We start from the raw sequence: 26,615 nt of genomic DNA, 5'->3' as shown, positions 1-26,615 counted from the left end.
GGTCCAGGTCATTGATATTGTGCTCTCACGGGTCTCTTGCTCCGAACAGCGCTGTATACGCCAATTAATGTAGAACCTGGGAGGTCCAATGGCAAAGAGTTCTGGTCAGGTAGTAAGGACGTGCCATGATGGTGACGAACTACCTAGGTAGTCAGGCGAAACTTCCGCGAAAGGAGCCAGACTAGGCTCTCTGCACTTGGCACAGGGAGGCTCAGGAAGTTGCTCAGCCACACTCACCATAGGCAAACGTCGAACACGCAAATACTGTACTTCCCCCAAGTTATCAACTATACCTAAACTATCTGCGGTATTGCACGGCGTGTTTCCGGCAAGGAACAGTTGCAAGAAGAGCAGTCCGTGAATGCTCACAACGTGTTGATAAGAGACAGTCACAGACAGACAGTCAATCAGATAATCGAATCCTCATGAACTGGAACCCCAGAGTTCAATAATGACACCCTCTTCAAATACTACCATAACGAGTATCAACTTTGTGAGGGGAGACCAGTCTCTGCTTGTACGTCGGAAGAGCATCGACCGAGATCGTAGAAGATTTGAATGTACCAACGCGCGGTTTTGGTTCTACGTCCGTACATCTTCTAGCAATGCTAATCTGCATCATCATTCTCGTCGTCAGATTCATCCGGGCGATCCAAGGGTTGGCCAATAAGCTGAATTTCGAACAGCACTTGATTGTCATCGATCGTCTCAAGGATAATATCACCCTCGTGAGATTCAGCACTTCTGTGTGCAAAAGGACCGCTCGTGAATTCTGAACTTTCGTGAAGCTGATTCTGCGTTTTTATCAGTTATTGGCTCCTCCCTTGTATAGAAGGACCTACCGCAAACGGATTTCTTGACTTGTGGTATCGAAGGCCGGCTATGAAGACCACCTGCTCCTCTTCCAATGCCTCGCCGCCATACACAGACCAGCCTGAGGCGCTGTTACCCGTGAACCACCCGCAATTTGCTTGCAGCGATCCTACACCAAGAGTCCCAGAGCTGAAGCCGACGTAGGCCCCATGACCAGACCTGCCCCAGGCGGTAATGCCGGCTTTCTTCGTACTAAAGGTTTGAGTTACAACAACGATACCATACTTTGCGATATCAGTCCCTCTGGGACCCTCAAGCAAGGCTTTGCTGTTCGCTTTGATCCATGTTCTAAATGGTGAGTCGAAGTAGTAACCTTCCCGCGTGATGGGACTGCTAGTAAGGAGAATCGCCCCAAAACCCGAGTCGGATAGGTATTCGACTTTCACACTCGCCTCAACAGGAAGCCCAGCATTGGTACTTCAAACGCAGAGTCGATGTCAGCTTATACACGTCTGGAAAGAGCGTTGTATAATTTAACAATGTGACCTACAGTTCGACACCGCCATCAAGCACGTTCCTCTTGACCGATTCAGTTGTTCTTGGGCCCCAGCCAGCTATCTTGAGAGAAGGTGCTCGCTCCAGGGGCTCAGTCGGACTTTGCAGGTTCAACAAAGTTAGGGAAGCTGGATCACTGAGACTAGCGAGCGGGTTCCACCGAGCCGTAGAGTCAAAATAGCCAACATCTCCAGGCTGGAGACTCTCCGAGATCTCTGGCTTATATAACGCGTGTCCGTCCCCGAATATTCTCATGCCTTCAGCATACTGTCGACTGAAGCTCATTGTGATCTTCGAGGTATTTAAAGTAAGACAGTGTCAGTCTTTCGCAAGGACAGAGCAATACTCACGATAGAAGAGACGTTCAGACGCGTAGGTGAGGATGTTCGAGTTCAGCTGCCAAGAATCCTCTCTTTGAGGCAAGCGGAATGGGCGGAAATAATAACATTCGCATTCTCCAGCTTTGAACGCAAGTCACGCCTGATTTGCACAGATACGCGAAATTAAGAAATAGACAAAGCCCTCATATTTCAATGAGTATGGTCTTTGCGACATTCGCATAACCACTCTGATGAGCGACGCGGCATATCCAGAAGAACGGGGCATGTCAAGCAGATTGATCTTGCAAAATGAGGCTCAACGTGCAACAGTTCAAGGTCTGACAGTGTCGCGTCAAGAACGAGTTGATCGTATCTACGCTCTTAAAGACCCTGCGCCGTTTGACACAGAAGTCGAACATGCTCTTGCTGCCCTTGAGGGGGTGAAATCAAATGCTGGATCTCCCGAACACGTGGATTACTCGATAGCCGCTGCGCGTGCGTATCTGGACCGATATCGCCATGGCTCAGATTTGGCCGCAAAAGACTCTGAGCTGGCTTTAGATGTCCTTGAGAAAGCCACTACCTCCGAGCCGAGAGATCATTCCTTGGGCGCTCGTTATCATTACACGAAGGGGAAGATACTGTACGAAAAATGCTTGCGGCATCGAAGACTTGAAGATATCAAGCAGGCATACGCGCAGCATCAGCTGGCTTTTTCGCGCTGTTGTGAAGAGCTTGCTACCTTTCAAGAGTCTGAACAAGAGCCACCAGATGATCTCGTGGACATATATATACTCTGTGTCATCTCATGTTGCCATGTCGCTTTTGTCCTGTACGGAGTGACCGAAGACAAGGAATTGCTTGAAGACTCAATCGAGCTCGCAGAAATGTGCGTCATTGCCATCGAAGATGACCACCCCCGGATGTCGACTGTACTGGCATGCTGTGCCCAAGCACTTCTCATTCGACTGATTGATTTTGGCGAGCACTCGGACCTCGACATAGCCCTTGAGCTTTTTAAAGCCGCCCTCAACTCACCCACCTTCGACCAGCTGGAAGGTTTCCAGATTCGCCTAAGGTACGCGACTGCTCTTAGCATGAAGTTCTCCGCCACTGAAGACTGGAAGTTTCTCAATCTCGCGCGAAACGAAGTCGATTGTGTTCTCGTGATGCAGCATCAGCTCCTGCGCCATGAACTATTTCAATGCTTCGACGTACGCTTCGAAATAGAGTACCTCCAAGCCATGCGGGATCCTCACTACGACCTTCCTAGGTTGAACTCGCATCAGCTGGACGTGAATCTTCTTCTCCAAGGGTTTGAGTCGAGCCCATTTGTTGTGACGTACTACACCCAGAAAAGCAAGCTAGACTCCTTACTTTTTCGCAGGTATGGCGAGAAGAAGGCCCTCGCACAGGCTACCTCACACATTGCCCGGGCGACCACTCTTGCAGTTAATGGAAGCTGTGGTGTGATCTCAAAGCAAGAGCAGTTGGAGACTGCATACTGGAATAGTATCATTCAGTATGACAATTTCAGCAAGTATCACAGCCTTGAAGCCCTCAGAGAAGGCATATCATTCGCCAGGGAGGCTGTGGATGGTACAAAGCAAAGCTCCATCAAGTTTGTCCCTCGAGTCGTTGCGCTGTGCTATGGACTCCGGCTCCAGCATGAGAATGCGTCATTCGCCGGCTCAAATCTCGAGGAAGCCTCCATATGGTTGAATCTGGCCGCTTCAGCTGCGCGTCCTCTCGCCCCCAGAGAAGCATCCTCTCTTCACTCTGAGTTTGGAGAAATCGAATGGATGCGTCAACGACATCGTCATGCTGCGCCAGATTTTGATCGAGCCATTATGCATTTTCAAAAGGCTATTGAGGCCAGCACCATAGGAATTGAGATCGACAGCATACCACAAATTAGATTGGCTAACGTTCTTGTCGAGAAAGCCGTTCGCACATCGCATAAGAATTGTTTCAAAGAAGCTCAGACACAACTGGACAACTACCGAAAGTCTCTCGAAACTCGGAATATCGGTGATGGTGGTCTGTTTGTTCAAGCATGCGCCTGGTTAGTCAGGTCACAATACAACTTTGATCCAAAGCCTGGATATGCAAAAGCATGGCTACGCTTTGCACACCTTGTACTCAAGAAAGACTTTCCACCTCTCGTCAAGATCAACTACGCGGTGGAGGTTGCTGACTGGGAGCTTGAATTCAACCAAGACATCAATGCAAGCGTGACAGCGTGGAGGTTTGCTTTGGACGAAATGGTTCGTCTACTATCGGAGGCTCTTCAGCGACACGAGCAGCTGCCGATCATTCGAAAGTTTCGCTACCTTCCCGCAGCGACTGGCATTGCAATGTTCCAGCAGGGTGCTGCAGCTCTCGAGATCATTCAGATTGTTGAATCTGGTCGAAGTAGCATCTGGGCCACTGTCCTCAACCGGCAGGCTGATTTAGAGCGCCTTCAAACCTCACACCGGGAGCTGGCGCACCGATATCAGCGAATTCGATCTCAAATAGTCTCGAGCCAGCAGCAAACATTCTCCGAAAGGGCCAATGAACCCACACTTATCGAGCTTAGCGATGCGCTTGCAGAAGTCACACAAGAGATACGCAAAGAACCCGGCTTGGAAGATTTTCTACTCCCGCCATTCGACGATTCCAAGTTACGAGAGATTGCGAAACCAGGTCCTGTTGTGATGCTTTTATCAGGTCCCGACTTTGGCGTCGCATTGGTGATCTGTAAACTGAAAATTTTCGCCTTGAAGCTGCCCGAGTTTGGCAGTGAGCCGTGCGAGGAGCAAACAAAAAGATTGCAAACAGTCTTGGGAATGGCAAGCGCCTCTACAGAACCAAAACTTCGTTCGGAACTCGAAGATGTGTTTGAGTGGATGTGGCACGCTGCTGCCGAACCGGTCCTACGTTCTCTCTTCGGCATCCGCCAACCTGGACAAAACGACGAGAACATCTCAGGCTATCTGCGGGCAGACTTCGAAAAGACGACACCTGAAAACAGGCCCCGTCTCTGGTGGATAACGGTCGGCTGGGTGAATTTACTACCAATACACGCAGCTGGCGCCAAACGAAGGTCTGGCGACGATTCGGCTGACAGCCTCGATTCGGTCATGGATTGGGTGGTATCGTCATATGCTCCTTCTCTGCGATCACTGATGGCTTTCAGAAGACGGTTAGAGGTGCTTCAAGAGCCTCGAGGTGTCGAAGAGAACATTGGGAGCTTTGTCACCGTTGCCATGCCCACGACTCCCCCAGATTATAAGAACAATCTTCATTTCGCCCCCCTCCCACACGCCGCCGATGAGGTCAAGAAAGTCAGTGGTTTCCTCTCAAAGCACTTCAACCCGAACAAGATCTCTTCAACACCCTCGACAAGGAAGGAAGTCCTCATGAGCCTTCGCCGTTGCTCGATTGTGCACCTAGCGTGCCACGGCTACGCCGATCCCTTTGAGCCACTAAATAGTCGCTTCCTACTCAGGGACCACGAACGGAAGCCCTTGACCGCCGCGCACTTGATGAGACTGCGAATGGACAATTGTCAACTTGCATATCTTTCCGCCTGTGAGACAGCTGTCAACAAAGACATCGAATTGCGCGACGAAGGTTTACATCTGTGCGGTGCTTTACTGATGGCGGGCTGTCCGATAGTCGTTGCTTCACTATGGCAGATTTTGGACAAGCCAGCAGTCGAAATGGCATCCAGCTTCTACCAAAATCTGCAGACAGACAGTGGGAAGTTGGATTTGGGTCTGGCTGCAATCGCTTTGCATAATGTGTGTAAGCAAGCGAGGAATGCAGGAATACACCCTTATGTGTGGGCGGCCTACGTACACTTCGGATCCTGAGAATAATGTTAATTTTTGGTGGGCAGTTTAGGCCAGCGTAAGGACACGGGAATTTGCCAGGTCGAAGGGTGGCTTTCCGAGATTCATGCCTAGCTAGGAAGCAAGTTGAGGCGACCGCGAAGGGCTAAATTTGGCCCCTGGTGTACGAGGTACTTCAGGTTGCTGCTCAGGGACGCCTCAGGGACGCTCAGGGAGGGCTCAGTCGAGGCTCAGGTAAAGCTCAGGTTAAAGCGGTCTTCGCTCACGCTCTAGGATCAAACCGTGTATGGCAATGAGGTTTTTGTTCTCGAGTATCTACCTAGGTAGGTATTGTACTCGGTACCTCGTACTTCGACCTGAGATGTGGTTGAACTTCCCGCCATGCCGCTATTAGGCTTGTCAGTCCCCTTTGCATGCGGCTTTGCACTTCGGTCCATGGATGCTCTCCTTTTAGATGGGTCATGCCTCCTCCAAGTGGTTGCAGACTATCCACCCAGAATTGGTCTGCTCTACACAAGGTACTTACCCAGGTAGGTACCTAGTGGACACACATAGAGTCTATCACCATGGATTGGATAAAGCGGCATCATCATCATCCTAAAAGGGGCTGAGCCTTGGCAGCATCCTATTCGTCGCCGTCGAAAGGCCACTTCAGCCACTCCTTCTCTGGCACTATCGACCAGCAGCCCAACGAAGCCTTCTCTCTGCTCATAATGAGGCGAAGCAGGCATGACACATGCATTTCTCCAGTCGGAATTGGCGAGCCTCATATCAGACTCGAAACGAAGACACAATGACGTGCGCGCCGCTGCCGAGCAGTCGCTCACTGACCTCAGATCGATCTCAGTGACATCTGAAACTCAGCTGGCTGGCGACCTTTGCCGACGGCCACAATTCATTGAACCCTTTATTCTTGCTTGCCGATCCAAAAACACCAAGCTAGCAACCACCGGAACCGCCTGTATCCAGAGACTGACTGCAAGCAATGCACTCGCTCGGACGAGGCTTCTCGACATCCTAGACGCTTTCCGCGATGGACTTGCTGCAGGCTATGAGCCTCAACTGAAAACTCTGCAGACTCTGCCTTCTTTGCTGCAGCTCTATGCCGAAGAGATCCACGGCGACCTTCTTGCAACTGTTCTAGAACTATGTGCATCTCTCCAATCCAGCCGGACCGCCGCTGTGAGCAATACAGCTGCGGCAACCTTCCAACAGTTAGTCTCGGCGGTGTTTGAAAAGGCTGTGCACAGAGGAAGTCTTGGGTTGTCGCGTGACCGCGACGGTGAGGACGTCTCAAATGAAGATCTAAGAACTCCTGCTGTGGACGACGCAATCAGGCTCTTCGAGGACTTTTGTCTGCTACTCGATCACCAGAAACCCCAATACTTAAAAGTGGAAAGTCTTCCTCCTGGCTTTCTGCTCGAAACTCTACAGACTATCCTGACAGCTTACGACTCGCTTCTCACATCTGAAAAACTTCGCGATCAGAAATGGCCCGAGAACCTCATGCACGGCCTGTCGCGTGTCTTGGCCAGAAAGGATGCTTTTGGCATGACCTCGCGTGCTCTGTCTATTTTGCTCCTGGTAATACAAGCTCGCGCCGAGGACCTCCGAGATCAAGTGGCACAGATGACCCCCCTGCTCATTGGCACATTGGAGAAGGACGGCAACCCACAATGGAAACGTGCTCTTTTCCTCGAGTTCTTCCGTTCCCTCTGTTCCGACTTCAGCGTTTTCCGGGAAACATTCCGCCTGTTTGACAAGGGAAAAGACTCAGTCAAGCTAGTAGGCCAACTCATGTCCACATTAGTCCGTATCGCAGCAGAAGATCCGTCATTGATCGGGCTTGGGCGGCAGTCTACCGTCCCTGTGCAGCGTGTAACCGACCCAAAGAGTGAAGAGGCAGCATCAATTGAAGCGCAGGGTCTGGGCGGTGCCATCACCTCCGTGACCTCGAGTGATGCAAGCGTTACTGGGATAAGCACCGATTGGAGTGTGGTGGCTGTCCCGCTCATGGATCAACCCGAAAAGCACAGCCCGCCCACGATCCCGAGCACTTACATATACACTCTCGTTCTGGGTTGTATCTCACATTTATGTGATGGTCTGTCAAAGTTCATCATGCCACTTAGTGTCCCGAGTCGAGCTTCGCAACGAGAGTCTTCAGAAATGGGCCGCAGAGATAGCTCTGCCACGGATCGAACAGACGACGAAACAGCACGGAGATCCGTTCGACCAACATCGTCCTCTCAGAAATACCAACGACTCATAAATCCTCTGACCTTGACAAACCATCGACTCTTCGCCCAGATTCGCACCTCCGCAGAACTCATCGAAGCCTGCTGGCCTGCGGCGCTTGCCACTTGCTCAACATTCCTCAATGCCGCCCTGGACTCTGAGTTCTACCACATGTTAATCCGATCTGTTCAGAAACTAGCTCAGGTCTCCGGCGTGCTCGAGCTCTCCACACCCAGAGATGCTTTGCTCACGACTTTGGCAAAAGCCTCCATCCCGTCCAATGCGAGCAGTTTCATAGCGGCCTCTCAAAACATCAAGTCGACTCGAATTGCAAATGCTGAACATGGGATTCTCAATGACGCGCTAAAATCCCCAACTGAAGCACCACCGACACCTACCTTCCAGGTCAGCAGTTCACCGCTCAATGTCAGGCATCTGCTTTGTCTTCGAGCTTTGTTGAACCTGGGTATCGCCCTTGGCCCGACGCTGGAGGAAGATGCTTGGTTCATCCTTATCGAAACCATGCAAACGGTTGACGCTCTGATCGCAATGCCGAATGCAATGGCGCCGACCTCACAGGCAGGAAGTCCGAGAATGAGTGTTTCTGGTAATGACGGTCAGACAACGCTTTCTACCGAAATAGCTGCTGTTCAGGCTGCAACAAAGAGGATGCTTGAGAGCACACGAAGTTTCAGCACCGATTCCTTTGCCGTGATCGTGCACGCCTTGTTCCGCTTGCTTGGGCAGAGTGAGACAGAGAGCGATTCACAATCTCCAGAGCAAAGTCTTGCTGCTCCCATTTCACCCACTCATCTGGGGGCTCCAAGGCCAGCACAACACGTTTCCCGGAGTGTATCCGGTTTATGGACAAAGTCAAAAACTCTGGATCTCGAGATCGGGTTCGTTCTCAACAAACTCAGTGACTTGTCGCGCATCAATATATACCGGTTCGCATCCTCCTCAGATCAATCTTGTTCCTGGGATCTAATTGCAAACCGTTTGCTGCGGGTCTCTCAGGATACAAGCGTTGCTGGTAATCATCGAATACAATCTGCCAGTATTCTGGACTTGATCTCTATGGAGACGGTGAAGCTCCTGGATGACACGCGGTTCGAAGTCGGCGAAGCAGACACCATTAGATCCCGTTGCTTGCGATCGCTCCTCCAGCAGTTAGAGTCCTTTGGTGAGACTCCGGGTCGGAGGTATGATGGTGTCGAGCTGGAAATCCATAAAAGACTTCTCGATGCTCTAGAAAGCATGCTCAGTCACAGCGGAGAGTCTTTGAACAACTGCTGGCCTATAGCACTCGAAATACTGTCAATATCATTCGCAAAAAGGGGCCAGGCACAGCCACTGCCTGCTGAGGCATCAACGGAACAAGCCGACATGCATATACAGACTGCCCAGATACTAAGGGTTGCATTCAGATCTATACAACTAATCACCTCGGACTTCCTCGGTGTTCTCGATCCCAATTCACTTGCAAAGTTGGCCCAACTTCTGCGACAGTTTGGCTCTCAAGATTATGACTTGAACGTGGCACTGACAAGCACGACTGTTCTGTGGAGTCTCGCGTCTCAGGCTTTGTCAAGGATTGAGACCATCGATCTCACTTCCATGCCCACACTGGAGAGCCGGACAGAATTAATCGCCTTAGACTCCAAGTCCTCTTCTGGCACTATCTGGAGCGTTATCCTGCTGCAGATGATCGAATTGTGCAAAGATGAGCGTGCAGATGTTCGAAATGCAGCCATTAAAGTCCTCTTAAAGATGCTTGATGCGTCGGGCGAGGCTCTAAGCCCAAATACATGGGCAATTATGCTCGAAGCTGGTCTATTGGACACCATTCGATTTTGCATTACGCAGTATGCTGCAGACAAGAGTGACCAGAGCGAATGGATGGCTTCAGTGGCGCAACTGACCCAGGGCATCATTCAAATCATATCTCAGAATCTAACAGTGATCGCCAGACATGATGACTTCAGAAACACATGGCTTCGCACTATGGACGTTTTGAAGTCTCTGTTAAGCACAAGCTCGCTGGCTGCGTCTTGGTTGGCTTTCTCGAATCTGTCGAAAGTTCTTTCAGCGCTATCGGTTTTAGAGAATGCCGACGAAGAGCTGATTGTGTCTCCAATGCAACTATGGGCAGACTACCATCCTGCTAAGATCGGTCGAGGCTCTCAATCTCATCGCACGCCCGGTGAAGAATCGCCAAATCAACAAGCCCTCACCTCCCATGCCAATGTCTTTGTTGAAGCGTACAGGACCAGGCCTGTCGCCGTTTCGAATTATATGCAAGGTCAAGCTCCTGTGCTAATGGATTCCATCGAGTCAGGGGTACTGTTGTGTATGCATCCTCCCTACACGAATGATATTAAAGCTCTGGCACCGGAACAAAAGGAGGCTTTGCAGTGCACGGCCATACTGAAATCTCTCTTGCAAGACCAAGTGTCGGAATATTCTCAATTCTTACTTAGAATGCTGAGTCTCACTCTAAACGTCCAGGGAGGAAAAGTCGGTTCCCAGCAGAAAAAGTCGGCTATATCGAAATCCGCGCAGAAGCCAACGTTCATTGCCTTTGCGTCCACATGTTTGGATAACTTCCGGAATTTGATTCTGGAGTATGCAGAGGATGGAGATTTCGTCCACACCCTAGCCGTGCAAAAGGCATGCCAAGTACTCTCCGCTATCATCAACACGAAATACACGAAGATCCCCACAAACAGTCAAGCACCGTTATGGAGAAATGCTACCGTCACCACAGTGGTCATGCTCGAAGCCTTGCAGAAGCATGTGCGCCACAGTTGGTTACGGTCGGTGGGTGCTTCTCATCTGGATGGTTTAGCATCAGACATCACCTCGACCGCCGTCAATATCCTCAGCTCTGGTGGTCTGTCCAATCCTCCCGGCCCAGAGAACACCGAAGAAACAATCCTCGATGACGAAACGTTCGACATCAATCACTTCCAACTCCTACATGAGGCCATCGTCCCCATTTTCCAGTATTCACAAGAAGTCAAAGAGGACGCCTGCAGGGGATATGCAACTGTCCTCTTCGAGGCTTCACTGCTCGCGAAACCCTGGTTCTACGATATGCCAGACGATCTCAAGAATGAACCCTTGAAGGGCTTGTTACAGACGAGACCTGGCAGTGTCCACCGACCTGTCTTTGCCGTGAGACGGAGGATTTGCTACACAGCGCTGGATGCGCTGTTTGGGCTCGTATCGTGGCAGCAGGAATCTACCCAAACAGGCGGTGACCGAAGGGATATTAATACCAAGGACGATGATTCCAAGTTGGCATGTGCAGCAGCTCCTTACCTCATCCTGCGCGTGGCGCACCCATGCAAGACGTTTCTAGCGGACCAGCGACTGCGAGGTCTCACTCCGCCGCCAGAGGCCCGGCAAGTGGAATTGCAGGTCGTACTCTCCAAATTTGTCGAGTTGAGAAGCGACGGCCGGGCCATCGCCAGAATAATGACGCCGGTTGACGATGGGAGCGAGAAACCTCCTCCAACAAACGGACCTCCAGTACCTTCTAATGGAAGTGTCATGCCTATGCGGAGCTCCGGGGTGGATGACGACGGCAAATCCCACCTCCGCATCCTCTACGGCTTAATGCTGCGTCTCCACAAGTTCTGGCAGGGTCTGCCGAGATTAAAAGGTCCCGGGGCGCGGGCGTGGCAGGACGATGAGCCGGGAAAGGCGATCGAAGCGGCTCTGGAGAGCTGGGCGAGAATCGTGGGCGAGGAGTGGGGTTTCCGGTCAGGGGTTTTGAATAAATAGAAGGAAGATGGAAGACGGGAGAGGGGTTACGAGAGGACGGGGCCGGGGACTAAGCACTGCGAATGACCCTACTAAGATAATGACGGGGCAAGGGCCTAGATACCCGAGTGTGTATCACTGATGTTCGAGAATGAGAAAGATGATGAGAGTGAAACTGGAATCTTGCTTGGCGCACGGAACAAGAATGCATCTGATATGATAGATCTAGGTTCAGATCCTTGGAGAGCGCATTGCCATCAATTGAATCTGTGGGATACTCCGCCAGTCAAGCGTAATTCGGGCAGTTATCGCCATCTGAGTAGTCGAGCGGGAAACGCATGGCACAAGGACCATCGATCGAGGGCCCCCATACTACCAGACGACAAGGGCCTCAAATCCCAGCTTATGTTGACAGGGTATCCGATGCCCGCAGGTGACCATGCCACTAGTATGAGGTAGCCTCGCACCGACATGAGGTTCAGAGTTGGCCTCGTCGAATTCTGCCACTTTTGGAAAAACAGGAGCCCGACGCGGACCATCCCGGGTATACGGGTATACCTTGCCGGGCAAAATTGCCCGATGTGAATCGAGTTCCATTCGCGCACTGTAACGCCTATCCACTGGCAGGCCCGCCTTCATGACTGGGGAGGAATCTTTCCCCGAAGAACGATCCCCCCGCGGGCGAATGGGAAAAGTTTTGGGGGATGCCCTCGTGGATGAATTAGGCAGGTGTCGGCGGAGAATGGATGGGCAGCTTGCCTCCGATGCCAGGCTGGTCTGTCGCTAGTGCGGGAAGCGCGTCGGGCGCTTGTCGGTAGAGGACGATTTCGGACTGCTTGAAGTAGCGGCGGGCGTCTATATTATTTGCAACGTAACAATGTCAGTCCAGATCAATAAGGTGGAATCGCGCGCTTCTGTAGAACGGGTATTGAGAAAGCCGGACACCAGGCCTAGCGTGGGGACATGCGGGTGTTCGAACGGGCGAAGTTTGCCACGTGTCGGCAATTGAAAATGCGCCTCGAGTGTGGGACAGCCAGTGTATAGGCGTTTGCATGAGCAACGCTGACGCAGACCAAGTCTCTCGCTCTCTCACCGACATCCAGTCCACAGTGGCCCGTTCAGAAGCGGAAGCTTATCGTAGGAACGTACCTTCGTCAATCAACACCAGACTGAGGTAGTATCTGGTGGAATATTTTTTGTTCACCTCTCGGAAGGTGGGTGTCAGGTCAAATCCTCCCAGGAACAGTCGGATAGGGATAGTTTCGCCTAGACTCTCATCAGTATATCATTTCATCTCTTACTTGGCGTCCAAATCTGAGGGTCATCCAATACCCCTGGGGGTTCTCGAGACGCCATCCAAACACAAGGCGTGGCAATACGGGAATTCGTACCTCGTGATGGTGATCCATCCATAATCTGAAACAACGTGAGCAGCCAGAAGATGCACAATCACAAAATACGTACCTCGAATCGCACCAACGTTTCGCTCTCATTGTATTGGTTGGGGGCGACACCGGTCGTCTCTCGTCGGATAATGGACAGCTCCATATGTTTGATCTTCAATCTGACCAGCAAGAAATAGATCCTTCCCACGATGACGTCCTTCAGGTGGTATTTACTCTTGGAGTACTCGAATTCGATGTGCAGACAGTCTTCAATCCCAACGTCCATCTTGATCGAGCTGTTTGTCTCTGGGGGTATCCGGTAGGAGTAGACCCAGATATCCTTTTCCCGGATGACATCGGCCATCCTTCTTGAGACTGTGACGCGCACAAAGTATCGTAGCTTGACGTTGATGCCATTATATGACTCGTATTGCTTTTCGACGTTCTTGAAGTTGAAAGGGAAGGTCTGAGGATGTTGCAGTTCTCCCGGCGCAGCAAGTTCTTGTCCCAGCGACAAGAATTCGTAATGGTTCCCTCGGTCAAAGAACATTTCTAGACAAGCTAGAGTTAGATTCCCAGCCAAACCTCTGTTTTATTTGCGGCGTACCTATCAGTCCGATGAATTGAACCTTGATACCAGTATGTTCCAGTCTTTTCCCGTCCTTAGGTCTTATTGTGACTGCGCCTTTGACGGATTCGCCATCGAGATATAAAGGAGCCTTTTCCCGTCTGTTCTTGTCGAGCTTGACATCGACAGTTTGCCGCTCGTCGGCATCTTCGAGGACAATGTCGATATCCACCGGTGTTGAGAAGAAGAAAGCTGACATGGTAGGAAAGGTGGGACGAAGGGATGCTACGGCTTAGTGATCTAGCGTATGGATGCTGCAAGGAGGATGTCGTCTGTGTATATGGGAGATGCTGCAGAGATGTTGCCGCAGTCGAAAGATGAGCTGCGCTACACTGCTCGGTGACTACGAGCTGCGCTCACTTCCCCGGATGAGCGCCAAGCCCCAGCCAGGCTTAAGCGACAAGCGGCTTGACATTTGGTTTCGCCTGCATTTTGAACCTCCTCACACAATCCAACGCCAGACCCTGTTAATGCCATCGACAGAGACCCGGACAACACAGATTAGGCATGATATATGCCAGAGGATGCCGAGTTACGCATCTGTGGTGTTACGAGACGATGGTCAGCCACCGCTCACCCTATCCCCAACCATGGCCCAGGCCTACCTCGACGTGCTGCCTCAAATTCATTTCACTTTACATCAGACACGTGGTTGCCTCGAGACGACCTCCATGATACCTGATCCATATGCAACGCAATGCAAGGCTGTGACACTCCCCGCCGTTGGGCCAAAGGGAGACAGTCCAACGCTGAGAAGAGTGCTGGACGGAGTCAAGAGAAAGGATTCTGCACAATAAACAAGTGACCGCTGTTGAGTCTGAGCCTATGTCGTCCTTGATCCAGAATCTCCCAGCTCTTTGGGACGTCCTCGTCGTCACCTACCAGCTACGAGGTACATATCTTCGTTGGAGACGGCTATTGACGGGCCGCCCCTCTGGCGTCGAAGCTGGTGGTTCAATTGCCGATCCCTTGGATGCTGTTCCGTCTCCCCGCAGGCCGTACATTCTCCAAACTCTCACACCATTCATTCCCTGTCAGTGCTCTTCCAAGATTTCGATCGATACGAGGACTGCGTCTCCGAGGGGCTCAATTCCACCCAATTCACCAGTTCTCAAGCCACAGACGGCCATCTCGGTACCGCAGTCCAACCTGAACCTGATTTGCTTCTGCCACCCGGCCAACATCGCCAGGATTTTTATCCGGCAGCCCTCCGCCCTGGTGGATTTCTGCGTGTGGGGTAAGACCGGGCAACAGTCACCCTGGATTCATTCCAGCTCTGTGCGACGTTCATTGTGCTTTCCCGGCTCGAGTCTCTGATTCTTTCCTATCCAATATTCCAGCACTGACCGCCACCCAAAAGAGCAATTCTAGTGAGCCTAACGGCAATCTTCACCCTACGGCCCCTTAATGAGTTACATCTTTATATCTCACCCTTCCTCTCTCCCAGTAAGTGACCGGTTCTCTTCTTCCCTTTTGTTATACTTAATTTTCTTTACCCCACGCTCTTAACCTTTCGCTCGCTGCTTCTTGTTTGCTCGCGTGTCTCGGCGGCTCTAAGCTCCGCATCTCGTGTTCGCTTCAGTCGCGACCTCGTCCGTTTGCCTTGCCTAACATAAGCCGCCATGCTGTCGACAGAACGAACTCCCAGACCTCATCCCTTTCGGCACCTGCACCGACCTATTTTTTCAAACTACGGCACCTCCGCACGCGTCATGCAAAACAGTGCCGACCACCTCGAACACATCTGGATCATTACCGGTCCTGCAGGATGTGGGAAGACGACGGTCGCACAGCACCTTGCTGCCGAGTTGTCGCTACCCTACATCGAGGGTGATGATGTACGCTGCTCTACACTTGTCCTGTTGTCGTCTAGGCTAAACGCAAGCACAGTATCATCCCTTAGCCAACAAGCAAAAAATGGCCTCCGGAATTCCCCTTACGGATGCCGACCGCTGGGATTGGCTGATCACCCTCCGAGAAGAAGCAGTCAAGAAGCTCCAAACGTCCAACTCGGTTATCGTCACATGCTCGGCTCTTAAGCGCAAATATCGCGACGTCATGCGAGTCGCCAACTACGAACACCCTTCCGTCCAAGTCCATTTTATCTACCTCAAGGTCGATGAAGCAACGCTGCAAGCGAGAGTGGCTGCGCGAGTGGGCCACTATATGAAAGAAGGAATGGTGCACAGCCAGATGGCCACGTTGGAAGAGCCAGAGGAAGAACTTGAATGGGATGTCATGCAAGTGGATGTGAGGGAAGACAAGGAATTAGTCAAGCGACATGCACTCGAGCTGGTGCAGCGCAAGCTGAGAGAGTATAACGAGCTGGCGGTGCAGCAACAAGTCTAGTGACGGCGTCACGGGTGCAGGCAGAGTTTCGGATGGCTTGGGTACTCCGAGGATCATACACCGAAGAAAATGATTTGAGCAAGGGCGCAGGGCGTTAAGTGATGGTTTGGAGTCGGGCAAGAGGGCTGGCAAGAAGAAGCCAGCATCCTGACAGTGTACGTGTAAGGGACGGCAAATGAGGATATAAATGGAGGAAAGGAATAGCAAAGTCGGTGCTTTGGGCGCCATTCCTGTGAGCAGGATGCCCTCAGGTTAGGGGACCGCAGCGCAGGATCTTGAGTGAAAGCCACCACAGGATAAGGCGGCGAAATTCTCAAAATGAAATCCATGCCTTCAGAACTGCCCCAAAGGAAACCACTTGCAATGATGTCCGTACGCTGTGGACTTTGAGCCACCAAGGACCGATTTTTGCCCTGCAAGAAAGTTAAGTCTATTTACCCATTATGTTTCGGTCCTCAATCGACCCTGAGCCCCCGGGGTCATCAAGTGAAATGATTTCTGTTCTGATCGTCTTCCCTGGCCAAAAAATTGTGCAGGAATGTGTGTGTGTGCCATTGTTTGTCCAGAAGGGGAACAACAAGAGTTCGGGTGTACCATAATAATGTGACGAGAAGAAGTTCTCCGCGCTTTCTCCGTCCCTCAAGCACCGTCAAATGAACCTGAAGCGCGCAGGAGCAGGGTTTGCTTTCATGGAGAAAATCAAAACACCAGGAGCCATACGCCCATTGATACGACCCAATATACACCGACCCAGAAATGCTGCTGCTTCCTTTGGCTTGCTGCCGCGGCATTCGGCGCCTCCTTGCCCACGCCCTTTCCTCCGCCACCGGTCACACTCGCAGGGACGGCACAGCTCGTCGCGCCGCAGACATAGCCGCTGGGACAGCACCCGCCGCCGACGCTGGGCGCGCAGGTGGACCAGCCGTGGGCGCAGTTCCCCGTCAGTTGCGTGCCAGGGGCAGTGATCCCGGACCCCGTCGGGGCGACGATGGTCAGCGTGTTTCCGGACACCAGCGTCGTGGATGACACGGCTGGGCAGGATGTGGAATCGCAATTGCGCCCGATCTGGCAGCAGCCGCCTGGGTAGTAGGCCGAGCAGGCGTAGAAGCCTGTCGGACAGCCCGTGACTGGATAGGATGGAGATGTGGAGTGGGTGGCGGTGGTGGTTGTGGTTTCGACGGTCGTGGTGAGGGAGGTTGGGCGTACGGGTGGTTCAGGAGTCGCCGAGGAGGAGGAGGAAGAGGATGTGGTGGAGGAGAGGGCAGGACAGTTCGAGGACCCGCATTGCCGGTCTGTCGGACAGCATCCGCCTCCCAGAGAGGCTGGGCAGGAGCGGAAGCCCGAGGAGCAGGTGAGCGGGAGGGTTGTGGCGGATGTGACTGTGACGGTGAGGGTGACGGTTGAAATGACTGGAGGGAGCGGAGTCACGCTTGAAGTAGTCCTGGTTGATGATGTTGGGCTGGTCGTGATGGTCGTGGATGTGTGCGTCGTTGGTGTAGGCGTCGAGGGCGAAGGCGTTACCGTCGTATAGCTCGTCACGGTCGTCGTCGATGGCGTAGCTGGATTCGTCAAAACCGTCGCCGTCGACGTCTGCACGCATCCGACATCGTAGCACGCGTATCCCGCTAGACAGCACCCACCGCCTGGGTTGTTCGGGCACGAGGTCTGCCCACTGGCGCACGATGTCGACAGCGTATTCCCACAAACCTCACCATCGGGACAGCATGCGACATCTCCCAAACCGTTCCCGGTGTCCTGGACCAATTGGCACGTGTAGCCGGTCGCGCAGCAGCTGTTGGGTCGATCGATCGAGGTGCACGCTGATGTCCCCGTCGGACACTGGAAATCTCTCTCGGCGAAGAGATGCCAGCCCGGTAGCAGTCTCCGGAAGAGCCGTGGTGGACTCTGGTAGCTGTCGTGGACTCGGACTGGTTGATCGAAGGATGTGAACAAGGTGGTCGTATTCGCCCAGTCTAGCGAGCAACCGTCATATTCCTCCTCCTGCTCCTCAAAGCCCCAGTATTGCAGATAGAACTTTTCTCCAGGATCTCCGCTCATTTTCCTCACTCCGGTCGGGTCGCTCTTTTGCAGCTTCCGCTGTGCGTCTAAGTCTCGTTTGATCATCACTTCATCTTCCGGGTAGTACTTGGAATCTGCGGGGAGATTGTATGGCCACTGCAGGTTCAGATCTTGGGGTGTCACTGGCGGAATCGAGCTGGCGATAAGGACCAGGAGCGAGGAGGGTAATGCTGCCAGTTGCAGCCATGGTGCCATAGGCAATGTGGAAGAAAGGACCGCTGTCTAGTTACGAGGATGAGAGGCGCTGGAGGTGAATGCGAGGACGATGTGAGGACGACGCGAGAGGGAGAGCAGGTGAGGTAGACTGGCAGAACGAGATTCCCGACAAGACAGGAGTTAGTGATGCAAAACCCTTACAGTGACATTTACGGCAGAAGTCTAGAGACATGATGAAGCATCAGAACTTGATGGCATTTGTTGGCATTGTTGGCACAACGGGATGGCTGGGATGATGGTTTCCTGCGCCTTTAGGCCTTTAGAGACATGGAGTGAGACGCGACCATTCGGCTGGACGCATTTTGGTGTGGATCCTGTTTGGTGTCCCACTGCTGCACTTCCGCTTCCCATGTCCGCACCTTTGACCATACCGAGTATTTGCCCAGCCTTGCGACCTTGGTCAGCCTCGCATGTGGTGGTCTTCATTGGGCACATGTCCTGTATCCTGCATTTCGCATACACCGACATCTGCTTTTTCCTTTCCACGGCTCTGCTGCCAATCCTCAAGGCCAGACCGGGGGTATCGCCAGTACTGCTGGCGCTCCACGGCCTCTTAGTTTCCCCAGATCCATGGTCTAGTAAGTGCCTGCCTTCAGACCCTTCAGTGATCCCAGACTCAAAGCCAGTCCTTGTGACCGTGACCGAATCCGAATAAATCCCACAATCGAGTTGTCCGCCGTCTTTTCTATGCTCAGGTTCGCCAATGCGTCCTCACCTAGATCCAGAGTCAGTCACACTGAGCACTTCGCACGCAGAGCCTAGCCACTTACCAAAAACACTCCTTGCGTAGAGATTTGCACTCAGGAATTGACAGTCACCTTTGAGGCTGGCTTCTGGAGTCAGACACGTCATATTCGTGCTCTTCATGAGTTGATCCAAGAACTCTCGTAGTGTCTTCGTCGTTGCTTTGCTGTTGATATTCACCTTGTTCTCCCATTCAAACTCGGTCCACATCGTCCTGAATGCTGATTCTGAGCATGTAGCTGGCTGAATATAGTCCATGATGTCTGCATGCACATCATTGAGGATGACAACATGCGTATCTGTCCCCGAAGGCGAGTCATATACGACATTACCGAAAATCACTCCGGTATCCGTGCTTGACACTTTGATGGTCGATTGCACATTGAGGAAGTCATGCGGTCCCAAGTTGTGGGTAGTCGGTCGTTCCACCACCTTCAAATCACCTAGTGTAGCAAACTCCACCGACAGGTTCTGGAGAGTCTCGGTCGTTTGATTGACCAGGAGGACGTCGAGGATGATGTCAAACTGGTGCACCTTGACATACGCCTCAGCGTAGACAGGATCCGAAAAGCCAGTGAGCTGCACCACACGACTCAGCTTGGACGACAGATCTTCGAACGAAGCATCGGCACCGGTTGCTTTCTCCAGGTCAAGTTCCATTTCATCTGTGCCATCGCCAGTATTCTTCTTCGACAATTGGCGTATTGAAAGAACGTCGTCAACTTGGACGGCTGTCTTTGCCTTTTCCACTGCTTCCTTCGCCGCCCGCTTCTTCTCCTCGGCCTGAACCATGGCCCGGAAGGCCTTCCTCGTGTCGTCCAGGAAGGAGACCTCTAATTCTTTGCGTTCCGTGAATTCGGCCAGGGATCGTACACAAGACATAATTCGATCAACAGAATCCTCGTCAATGGGCGCCTTCACAAACTGCGACTGCCCAACTCGGACAATCGAGATCATTATCAGCATGGCCTCAGCACGCAAGGCATTCGTGCGAGCCTGGTCTGTCGAGATCTCCGAATGTCGCATAACTAATTTTGTCAAGGTTGAAGACAGCACCGTCGCCAGGTAATAGTCACCATCAAGAATGAGTTGTCTCAGGGGAGGTTTCTGCGCCGCCTTCACTGCTTCCAGTCTCGCCTTTGCGGCGGAATCGCTGGTTAGGGCGCTCTCAGTCGCGTATGTACCATCAGCAAGGATTTTCCGTGATCCACTAGAGGCTGGTTTGGGTGCCGAATGACCATTGACCTGGTCCTTCGGCTCGCCATCCTCGTTCGACTGCTCATCTAACAGCCGTTGCTCCGAAGCAAGTATAGGGATCTCACCCAAGCTCGCCCGAATCCGTTTCCAAGCCTCCTTTATGTCGTTCTCTTGTAAGGAGTATTCGCCGATCACCCAGAGCGAGCCACGATATACCTTTCCTGCACGGACCTCGCCCAGTATCGACACCAGGCGCTCCACGATGGATGATCTGAGCTTAGGGAACTTTTCGACCACCTCTTTGACAAAGGAGATGACGTCCACTGCGGAGCTGTTGTTGAAGTCGGCAATGAAGTCCATCAAGACATCGACGACGCTTGCCGCGATCTCTGAGAACTTGATGGCGCAGTGGTGGATAGACTGGATCAGGAGTTGTCGGTATTCCGAGTTCTTTTCGTATTGCTCAATCACAGTCTTGCTCAATTCTTTCTTCAGTAGCATGACAATCTCTTGGACGTTCTTGCTTGAAACCATCTCCAAGGCGATCGCCAAAGCCTTCCGACGGACGTCCAAATCAGGGCTAGAAAGAACTCGCAGGATCTCCATGGTGAGATCGTCCAGGACACCCTCATTCCGTCTCCGCAGTTGGTCAACGCGATCAAGCACGATAAGCTTGACGTTGTTGTCCGCTTCTTTAATGCTCAGCTCGATCAGTTTACCAGCCGCCGCCTTAACAGCCACCGGATTGTTTGTCAGAGCCGTCAATGAAGTCGCAGCTTCATAGACAACTGTGCTTGTGTTCGCTTCCAGCAGATCAAAGATCAACCGCAAATAGCGCGCCTTATTTGCTTGGTTTTGCACAGCGTCTTTCCGGATAAATTCAAGTTCAACCAACTGGAGCAGCTCATCGGCGTTGGGCACTCCGTCTAAGACTCCGGTGAGATATTCCAACGCTTTTTCATGGCTTATAGTCATCAAAGCCGCAAAAGCATTTCTTTTGCAGGTTGTGTCGCTCTCGCCGGCGAGGAACGTATGGAGCATCTCAGGAGCGTCCGGAATCAGGTGCTGAGCGTTCTGGTATACGGAGGCCAGGGCCCATACCGCGTTCTTTCTCACGTAGGCATGCCTGTGGTCAAGGCAAGTTTGTGCGGCAGAGAGGAGGGGTTCGATCAATTCGGGTTCTCGAAGTTTGGAAAGGAATCGCAGCGTATTCCCCCGAACGAACTCGTTGGGATGTTGGAGATCGTTCCGAATCCCATTACTAGCAGCTATCAGTCTCAATTCTCTCATGTATGAAGAGACAGCCGAGCACACCAGACAAGAATCATCTCCTGCTTTAACTTCCCATTGGCGTCCAGCTTGGGGCAGATCTCGTAGTAAAAGTACAGCAGCTTCTTTAGAGATTTGCTTTTCGACGGCATGACAAAACGGATAATGTGCATTAATAGGTTGGGCATGGGATCGCCATTGAGCATGATTTGGAGTATCCTCCGCATGGTTTCCAGCTTGGTCTCATCTGTACCCTTTTCCAGTTGCGTCTTGAGGTCCTGCTGACTTGGCTGGTCCGCTGTGTTGTCAAGGTGCACGAGGCTGTACGAGTTCTCGAGAAAGGTCGCCATGGTCGCGGGAATGCTTTCAGCGCAGCCGAGCGTGATCAGGCAAGGGTCCTAATGGCGATTGAAAGTTGTCGATACAAGTTGCGCGGAGGTAGGAGGGCTACGGTAGGAAACAATCAGAGCATGGTGGTAACTCTCTGAAGGCCGTTCCGGAAGCGTCCCAGAGATCGTAAGACAGAGCAATGGTAGAGAGCAAGAGAATGCACTTCCTGAAGCCGTTGACAAGTTGTCGTGGGGGAGACGGCGACCGCCAGAAGATGCATACATAGTGATCTGTCCAAATGTGGATGGACTTGGCGGCCTGCTTGTAGCGGCCAGAGATTGTCCTGAACTAGCTATAGATAGCATGGGATGTCGCTGCTTTGTATCAGTATGTAGAGTAGACGAAACGAGTTTAGTTGAGCTTGGCATTATTCCAAAATCGAGTAGAGGGGAAATCGACTCACACATCACATGGGAGTTCGCACACGGTGATCAATCTGCGCATGCAGGACGCTTCAATGGCAGCAGGCGAGGGTCCCACAAGCTGCGGTGGCGCAAGTTGGACCGACTGTAAGCTTCCGGGATGCGACTGTCGAGGATTGTCCAGCTGAGGGGTTATCTCCCCGGGCTCGGTTGATGATACCGAGCGAGCGACTTTCGACATTTTAGACGTTTGCCATCATGGACCAATGGAAAAAGTGTACCATGTGCACCACCTCAGACGACAGCATCAGCTATTGACGTCTGATACGAAGTTGCTATCCCCCAGTTAAGTGGACGTTATTCTTTGTTTGTCGGTATCCTCGTTCAGGGACTTCGGAGTCTGTTAGTTGGGCCATCTTCGTTGAGTCCTCAATTCAGTACGACATTACCATAGCTGGATGCAGCTGTGATGACCTCCGTCGATCCTGTTACAGACCTTTCAGAGGTCTCTCCTGTCTTGCTGCGGAAGTATATCGACGGTTGTCACATGCTCCATCAACATGATCTCGTGGACGCGTATGGCCATCTTTCCGTCCGTCTGTCCGGTTCGACCTTCCTGATGTCCCGGTATCTCGCACCGGCTCTGGTCGCGTCTGTTGAAGACCTTGTCATATACAATATCGAAGATGCACAGCCCGTGAAGCCGGACGCCCCAAGAGGTAAGTGAAGGTCAAGAGGTGCTCCGTTAACATCGCGAGTTTGCCTCCATTGAATTCTTTGAATGCTATTGTAACTCACACAAAACAGGATTCTCAGAGCGTTTCATTCACTCGGAAGTTTACAAAGCCTATCCATCTGTCCAGTCAGTGGTTCATTCGCACAGTCTGGACGTTGTGCCATTTTCAATCTCGACAGTGCCGTTGTCTGCGTGTTTTCACATGGCCGGGTTTCTGGGGACCGCTGTTCCTGTGTGGGATGCAGCTTCGGTGTACAAAGACCATCCATCCGACAATCAGGACATGCTAGTCAGGAACATCAAACTTGCTTCCTCACTCGCAAAGGCGCTGGGGAAAAATGGTCAGGTCAATCATCCCGTTGTGCTCATGAGAGGTCACGGTATGGTGGTGACATCAGAGAGCCTGGAAATGTGCATCTTCAACTGTATTTACACGCAACAAAATGCAAGGGTTCAACGCAGTGCGATGGGGCTTGGTGGCGAGGTGAAGTACTTCACCGAGCGTGAGGCACATGATACAGGAACGACTACCGGGATGGGAGCTGTAAAACCATGGCCATTGTGGGAGAAGGAGGTCTCCAACGAAACCATGTATCGAAACCTATTACCTAGCCCCGAGGCTGGACATGGCTGACTTGGGGTGAATCTGTCAGACCAATCAAATACTCCTAAATAGCAGACTATCCTTGTGATTCAGTAGAACCTACGGCATTGAATGAGAAGATACTAGAGTTTAGCAAGTATTTCTACCAGCACCTCGGCCTCGGCAACCAACTGTCCATCAATAATAATTGATAACGAAGGACACGGAACGGGAGGTTGATGCCAAGCCCGGCCCCCACTCCACCCTCATTATTTCCCCGGCCATCCCGGACACAACCCGGCCCGACTATCCGAGGGCGGAAACGAAGATATCTCCCCTTCCAAAATCATCCCCTACTCCGCGTTTTCCAACCTGGTCAGGAGACAATAGTATCACACAACCAACAGACCTGAGTTCATGCAGGATGATAGCCGAGTCTGCTACTGCTTCCCCTGCGGACAATGAGCAAGATGCCACTAAGCAACCCTCCAAGAGACGTCGGATTGGCTACGCATGCGACCTTTGCAGGTGGGACTTGTGACCCCAGACTCCACCTGGAGCGTTGGCAGGGCTGTGACGACTGACGAACGTCCTCCAGACTGAAGAAGAATAGATGCGATGGCGAGCGGCCGTCTTGCCAGCAATGTCGACAACGTCGGCAAGAATGTGTTTATTCACCACAGCGGGCGCGAGTGAGTGTCACACAAGAGTAGGTAGCATTGCATTGCGCATTCTGTGGTCTTCCGTATTTCCACAATCCAACTGTTGAAATGCTAACACCGACATTCCAAAGCTATGTTGAAGAGCTCAAGATGCGAAATGAGATGCTCGAGAGACAACTTGCGGCTACCCAACGGGCCCATGGAAGCCGTTTGTAAGTGCTAACATCCTGCCATAACTTTATCTTACAACGGCTCATGCATGAGAAGCAACGTTCCTACATTACCTGGAGAGATGGATGGCTCTACCACGATCCCCAGCGATGACGGCCAAGTGATCAATCCTGGGAATCAATACGTCTCCCGTTCACAGAGCCAGATACCAGATCGCCCTCGCGCGACCGATCAACAGCAGGTCATACGAATGCCTAGCGAAAGCCACACCGCCGCATCTGATCCAGCAACTGTATTGAGCGAGGCGAACAAGGGTACTCCAACTGAGTACTTCGGCGAGTCTTCGACATTCGATTTCATGGCCAAAGTCAGCTCTCCAGAGAAGGATGCATCAACTGGGCGGTCGGGTGGTCCGAGCGGTGGATCTGCTCTGAGAGATCCTAATACGTCCCTCGCAACCTCTTCTCCATCAGTCCCGTTGTTTGAGCTTTTGAGTGCCGAATCTGATGATCCATTTGGTCTACCTTCCCGGTTCGTCGCTGACCGTCTAGTTGACGCATACTTCAAGCATCGGCATCCGCTCAACCCTTACCTGCACGAGGGAACATTTCGACAGAGATATCGGCGGCTGTGGCTAAGTCAAGATCTAGGTGGAGAAGAGGCCACACAGCAGAGTCTCGCCTGGTATGGACTTGTTAACCTGGTATTTGCGTTCGGAAGCGATCATGCCAATGTCACTGGCCGTTCAGCTGGTGATCGGTCTCGGTATTTCAAAAGGGCAAAGACACTGCTTGTGTCTGGAATGTTACAAGTCAGTACCATCGAGCTTGTTCAAGCTTTGCTTTTGATGGGTCAGTACCTCCATGGGGCTCTCGAACTCAACAACTGCTGGACGGTTATCGGACTTGCAATACGTACGGCACAGGGATTAGGGCTGCACCTCAATCCCGCCACCTTCACTTCAGACAAGATTGAGCAAGAAGTCCGCAAGCGGGTGTGGTGGGGCTGCTTCGTGCTCGACCGAGTGTTAAGCATGAAGGTTGGTCGCCCCACGATCCCGGACGGCCCAGGAATAGAAGTGGGAATGCCGCTGGCAGTAGACGATGAGTTCCTGTCCAACGAAGACGGACAGTCCGTTCAGCCTCAAGGGGTGCCGTCCAAGCTGGAATACTTCAACCAGGTCATTCCACAGTGCCGGTTGATGGAAAAGATCCTAAAGACCCTGTACAGCGGTGACGGACCGGGAGAGAATGCGCAGAAAGCGAGGCCAGTGATGGACACTACTCAGTTCTTGGCCTTGTCGATCCAGCTCGATGGGGAGTTGACCACATGGCAAGAAAATCTCCCGAGTCATCTCAAGCCAGGAGCAGAGGGCTTGGAGTGGCACTTTGAGAGGCAGAGAAATGTGCTGCTGATGAGGTGGGCACCATCTGTTCTGGAGGGTTCACAATGAGGCTAACCGAGAGTTCTCTCAGATATCTTCACGCGCGACATTTGATCCACCGTCAGACTCTGCTCCTTTATATCACGCGGCGGGTCACCGACCATTTCCAGCGCGAGATTATGCTCAAATGTGTTAAGCGCTGTGTGACCGCAGCTTACGACTCGATCACCCAGATGGGGAGTTTGCATCATCAGAACAAGCTATCATCGTTCTGGCACAATTCACACTGTACGATGCTCTCTGATCGTTGTTCTGATCGGCCTTGACTGATTCATCTCTAGATGTCTTTGCCGCCCTCGGTGTCCTCCTGGTATATCAAACGGTCGAACCTCAATCTAAGGCTGATATCGCTTTGCCTCCAAATGTGGACGTTGACCACGCTGTGAGGATAGGTCTCGAGCTGCTTCAACGCGTGGGGGGTCAAATGCATCCACTTGCATCTCGATATGTCCAAGCCATTCAACAATTGCGAGCAAGGCTGCAGGCCCTGCCCACCTCCAGGAGCAAGCCTCCGTCGAGAGAGGCAAGCAGCTCTCAGTTAGGGGTTGCGTCTTCTGGCAATAATGCCAACCAATCACAAGCGCCTGCGAATGGTATGGGATATCAGTATTCGCATCAACCATCGCATCAGCAAGCTGCGAATACCCTGTACCCTGCCTATGCACAGGATGCCTATCAGTCGACGCCGGGCGAAGTATCTCTGCGGGCCGGATTTGAGGACGAGTTTGCAAATATTGAGAGCATGCTCATGGACAGCACGGGCTGGACGGGTCTGATGGATGATTGGAGTGACAATCCGGTATATGCCCGCTTCAAGCCCCCTTTGATACCACTGAAGAAGGCCTGACTAATTCTCGTTCCCAAATT

At 52.2% G+C, this 26,615-nt stretch overlaps 9 protein-coding genes across 9 annotated transcripts; 5 read left to right on the top strand and 4 right to left on the bottom strand.

The window, feature by feature from the left end:
* Positions 1-608: 608 nt before the first annotated feature.
* Z520_09118 (uncharacterized protein) lies at positions 609-1,653 on the bottom strand (the record flags this gene model as incomplete). The annotated part of the gene is made up of 3 exons (XM_016779614.1): positions 609-794; positions 843-1,290; positions 1,364-1,653. The coding sequence occupies 3 exons, from the start codon at positions 1,651-1,653 to the stop codon at positions 609-611; spliced, it is 924 nt and encodes a 307-aa protein (XP_016629325.1).
* Positions 1,654-1,939: 286 nt separating this feature from the next.
* Positions 1,940-5,548, top strand: Z520_09117 (uncharacterized protein; the record flags this gene model as incomplete). The annotated part of the gene is made up of 1 exon (XM_016779613.1): positions 1,940-5,548. The coding sequence occupies one exon, from the start codon at positions 1,940-1,942 to the stop codon at positions 5,546-5,548; it is 3,609 nt and encodes a 1,202-aa protein (XP_016629324.1).
* Positions 5,549-6,256: 708 nt separating this feature from the next.
* On the top strand, positions 6,257-11,554 carry Z520_09116 (uncharacterized protein; the record flags this gene model as incomplete). The annotated part of the gene is made up of 1 exon (XM_016779612.1): positions 6,257-11,554. One exon carries the CDS (start codon positions 6,257-6,259, stop codon positions 11,552-11,554), a length of 5,298 nt encoding a protein of 1,765 aa, XP_016629323.1.
* A 700-nt stretch (positions 11,555-12,254) lies between these two features.
* Positions 12,255-13,745, bottom strand: Z520_09115 (uncharacterized protein; the record flags this gene model as incomplete). The annotated part of the gene is made up of 5 exons (XM_016779611.1): positions 12,255-12,388; positions 12,683-12,799; positions 12,925-12,949; positions 12,998-13,470; positions 13,526-13,745. The coding sequence occupies 5 exons, from the start codon at positions 13,743-13,745 to the stop codon at positions 12,255-12,257; spliced, it is 969 nt and encodes a 322-aa protein (XP_016629322.1).
* A 1,423-nt stretch (positions 13,746-15,168) lies between these two features.
* Z520_09114 (uncharacterized protein) lies at positions 15,169-15,895 on the top strand (the record flags this gene model as incomplete). Its single annotated transcript, XM_016779610.1, has 2 exons — positions 15,169-15,384; positions 15,437-15,895. The coding sequence occupies 2 exons, from the start codon at positions 15,169-15,171 to the stop codon at positions 15,893-15,895; spliced, it is 675 nt and encodes a 224-aa protein (XP_016629321.1).
* Positions 15,896-16,594: 699 nt separating this feature from the next.
* Z520_09113 (uncharacterized protein) lies at positions 16,595-18,169 on the bottom strand (the record flags this gene model as incomplete). The annotated part of the gene is made up of 1 exon (XM_016779609.1): positions 16,595-18,169. The coding sequence occupies one exon, from the start codon at positions 18,167-18,169 to the stop codon at positions 16,595-16,597; it is 1,575 nt and encodes a 524-aa protein (XP_016629320.1).
* A 596-nt stretch (positions 18,170-18,765) lies between these two features.
* Positions 18,766-21,750, bottom strand: Z520_09112 (uncharacterized protein; the record flags this gene model as incomplete). Its single annotated transcript, XM_016779608.1, has 3 exons — positions 18,766-18,905; positions 18,961-21,392; positions 21,446-21,750. The coding sequence occupies 3 exons, from the start codon at positions 21,748-21,750 to the stop codon at positions 18,766-18,768; spliced, it is 2,877 nt and encodes a 958-aa protein (XP_016629319.1).
* Positions 21,751-22,621: 871 nt separating this feature from the next.
* Z520_09111 (uncharacterized protein) lies at positions 22,622-23,522 on the top strand (the record flags this gene model as incomplete). The annotated part of the gene is made up of 2 exons (XM_016779607.1): positions 22,622-22,871; positions 22,960-23,522. 2 exons carry the CDS (start codon positions 22,622-22,624, stop codon positions 23,520-23,522), a joined length of 813 nt encoding a protein of 270 aa, XP_016629318.1.
* A 567-nt stretch (positions 23,523-24,089) lies between these two features.
* Z520_09110 (uncharacterized protein) lies at positions 24,090-26,595 on the top strand (the record flags this gene model as incomplete). The annotated part of the gene is made up of 5 exons (XM_016779606.1): positions 24,090-24,163; positions 24,265-24,345; positions 24,401-25,723; positions 25,780-25,976; positions 26,030-26,595. 5 exons carry the CDS (start codon positions 24,090-24,092, stop codon positions 26,593-26,595), a joined length of 2,241 nt encoding a protein of 746 aa, XP_016629317.1.
* Between the last annotated feature and the right edge of the window lie 20 nt (positions 26,596-26,615).

The sequence above is a fragment of the Fonsecaea multimorphosa genome, assembly GCF_000836435.1.
Source record: "Fonsecaea multimorphosa CBS 102226 unplaced genomic scaffold supercont1.22, whole genome shotgun sequence".
In the NCBI taxonomy this organism is placed as follows: Eukaryota; Fungi; Ascomycota; class Eurotiomycetes; order Chaetothyriales; family Herpotrichiellaceae; genus Fonsecaea; species Fonsecaea multimorphosa.
This window is presented reverse-complemented; position numbering and strand designations above follow the sequence as displayed.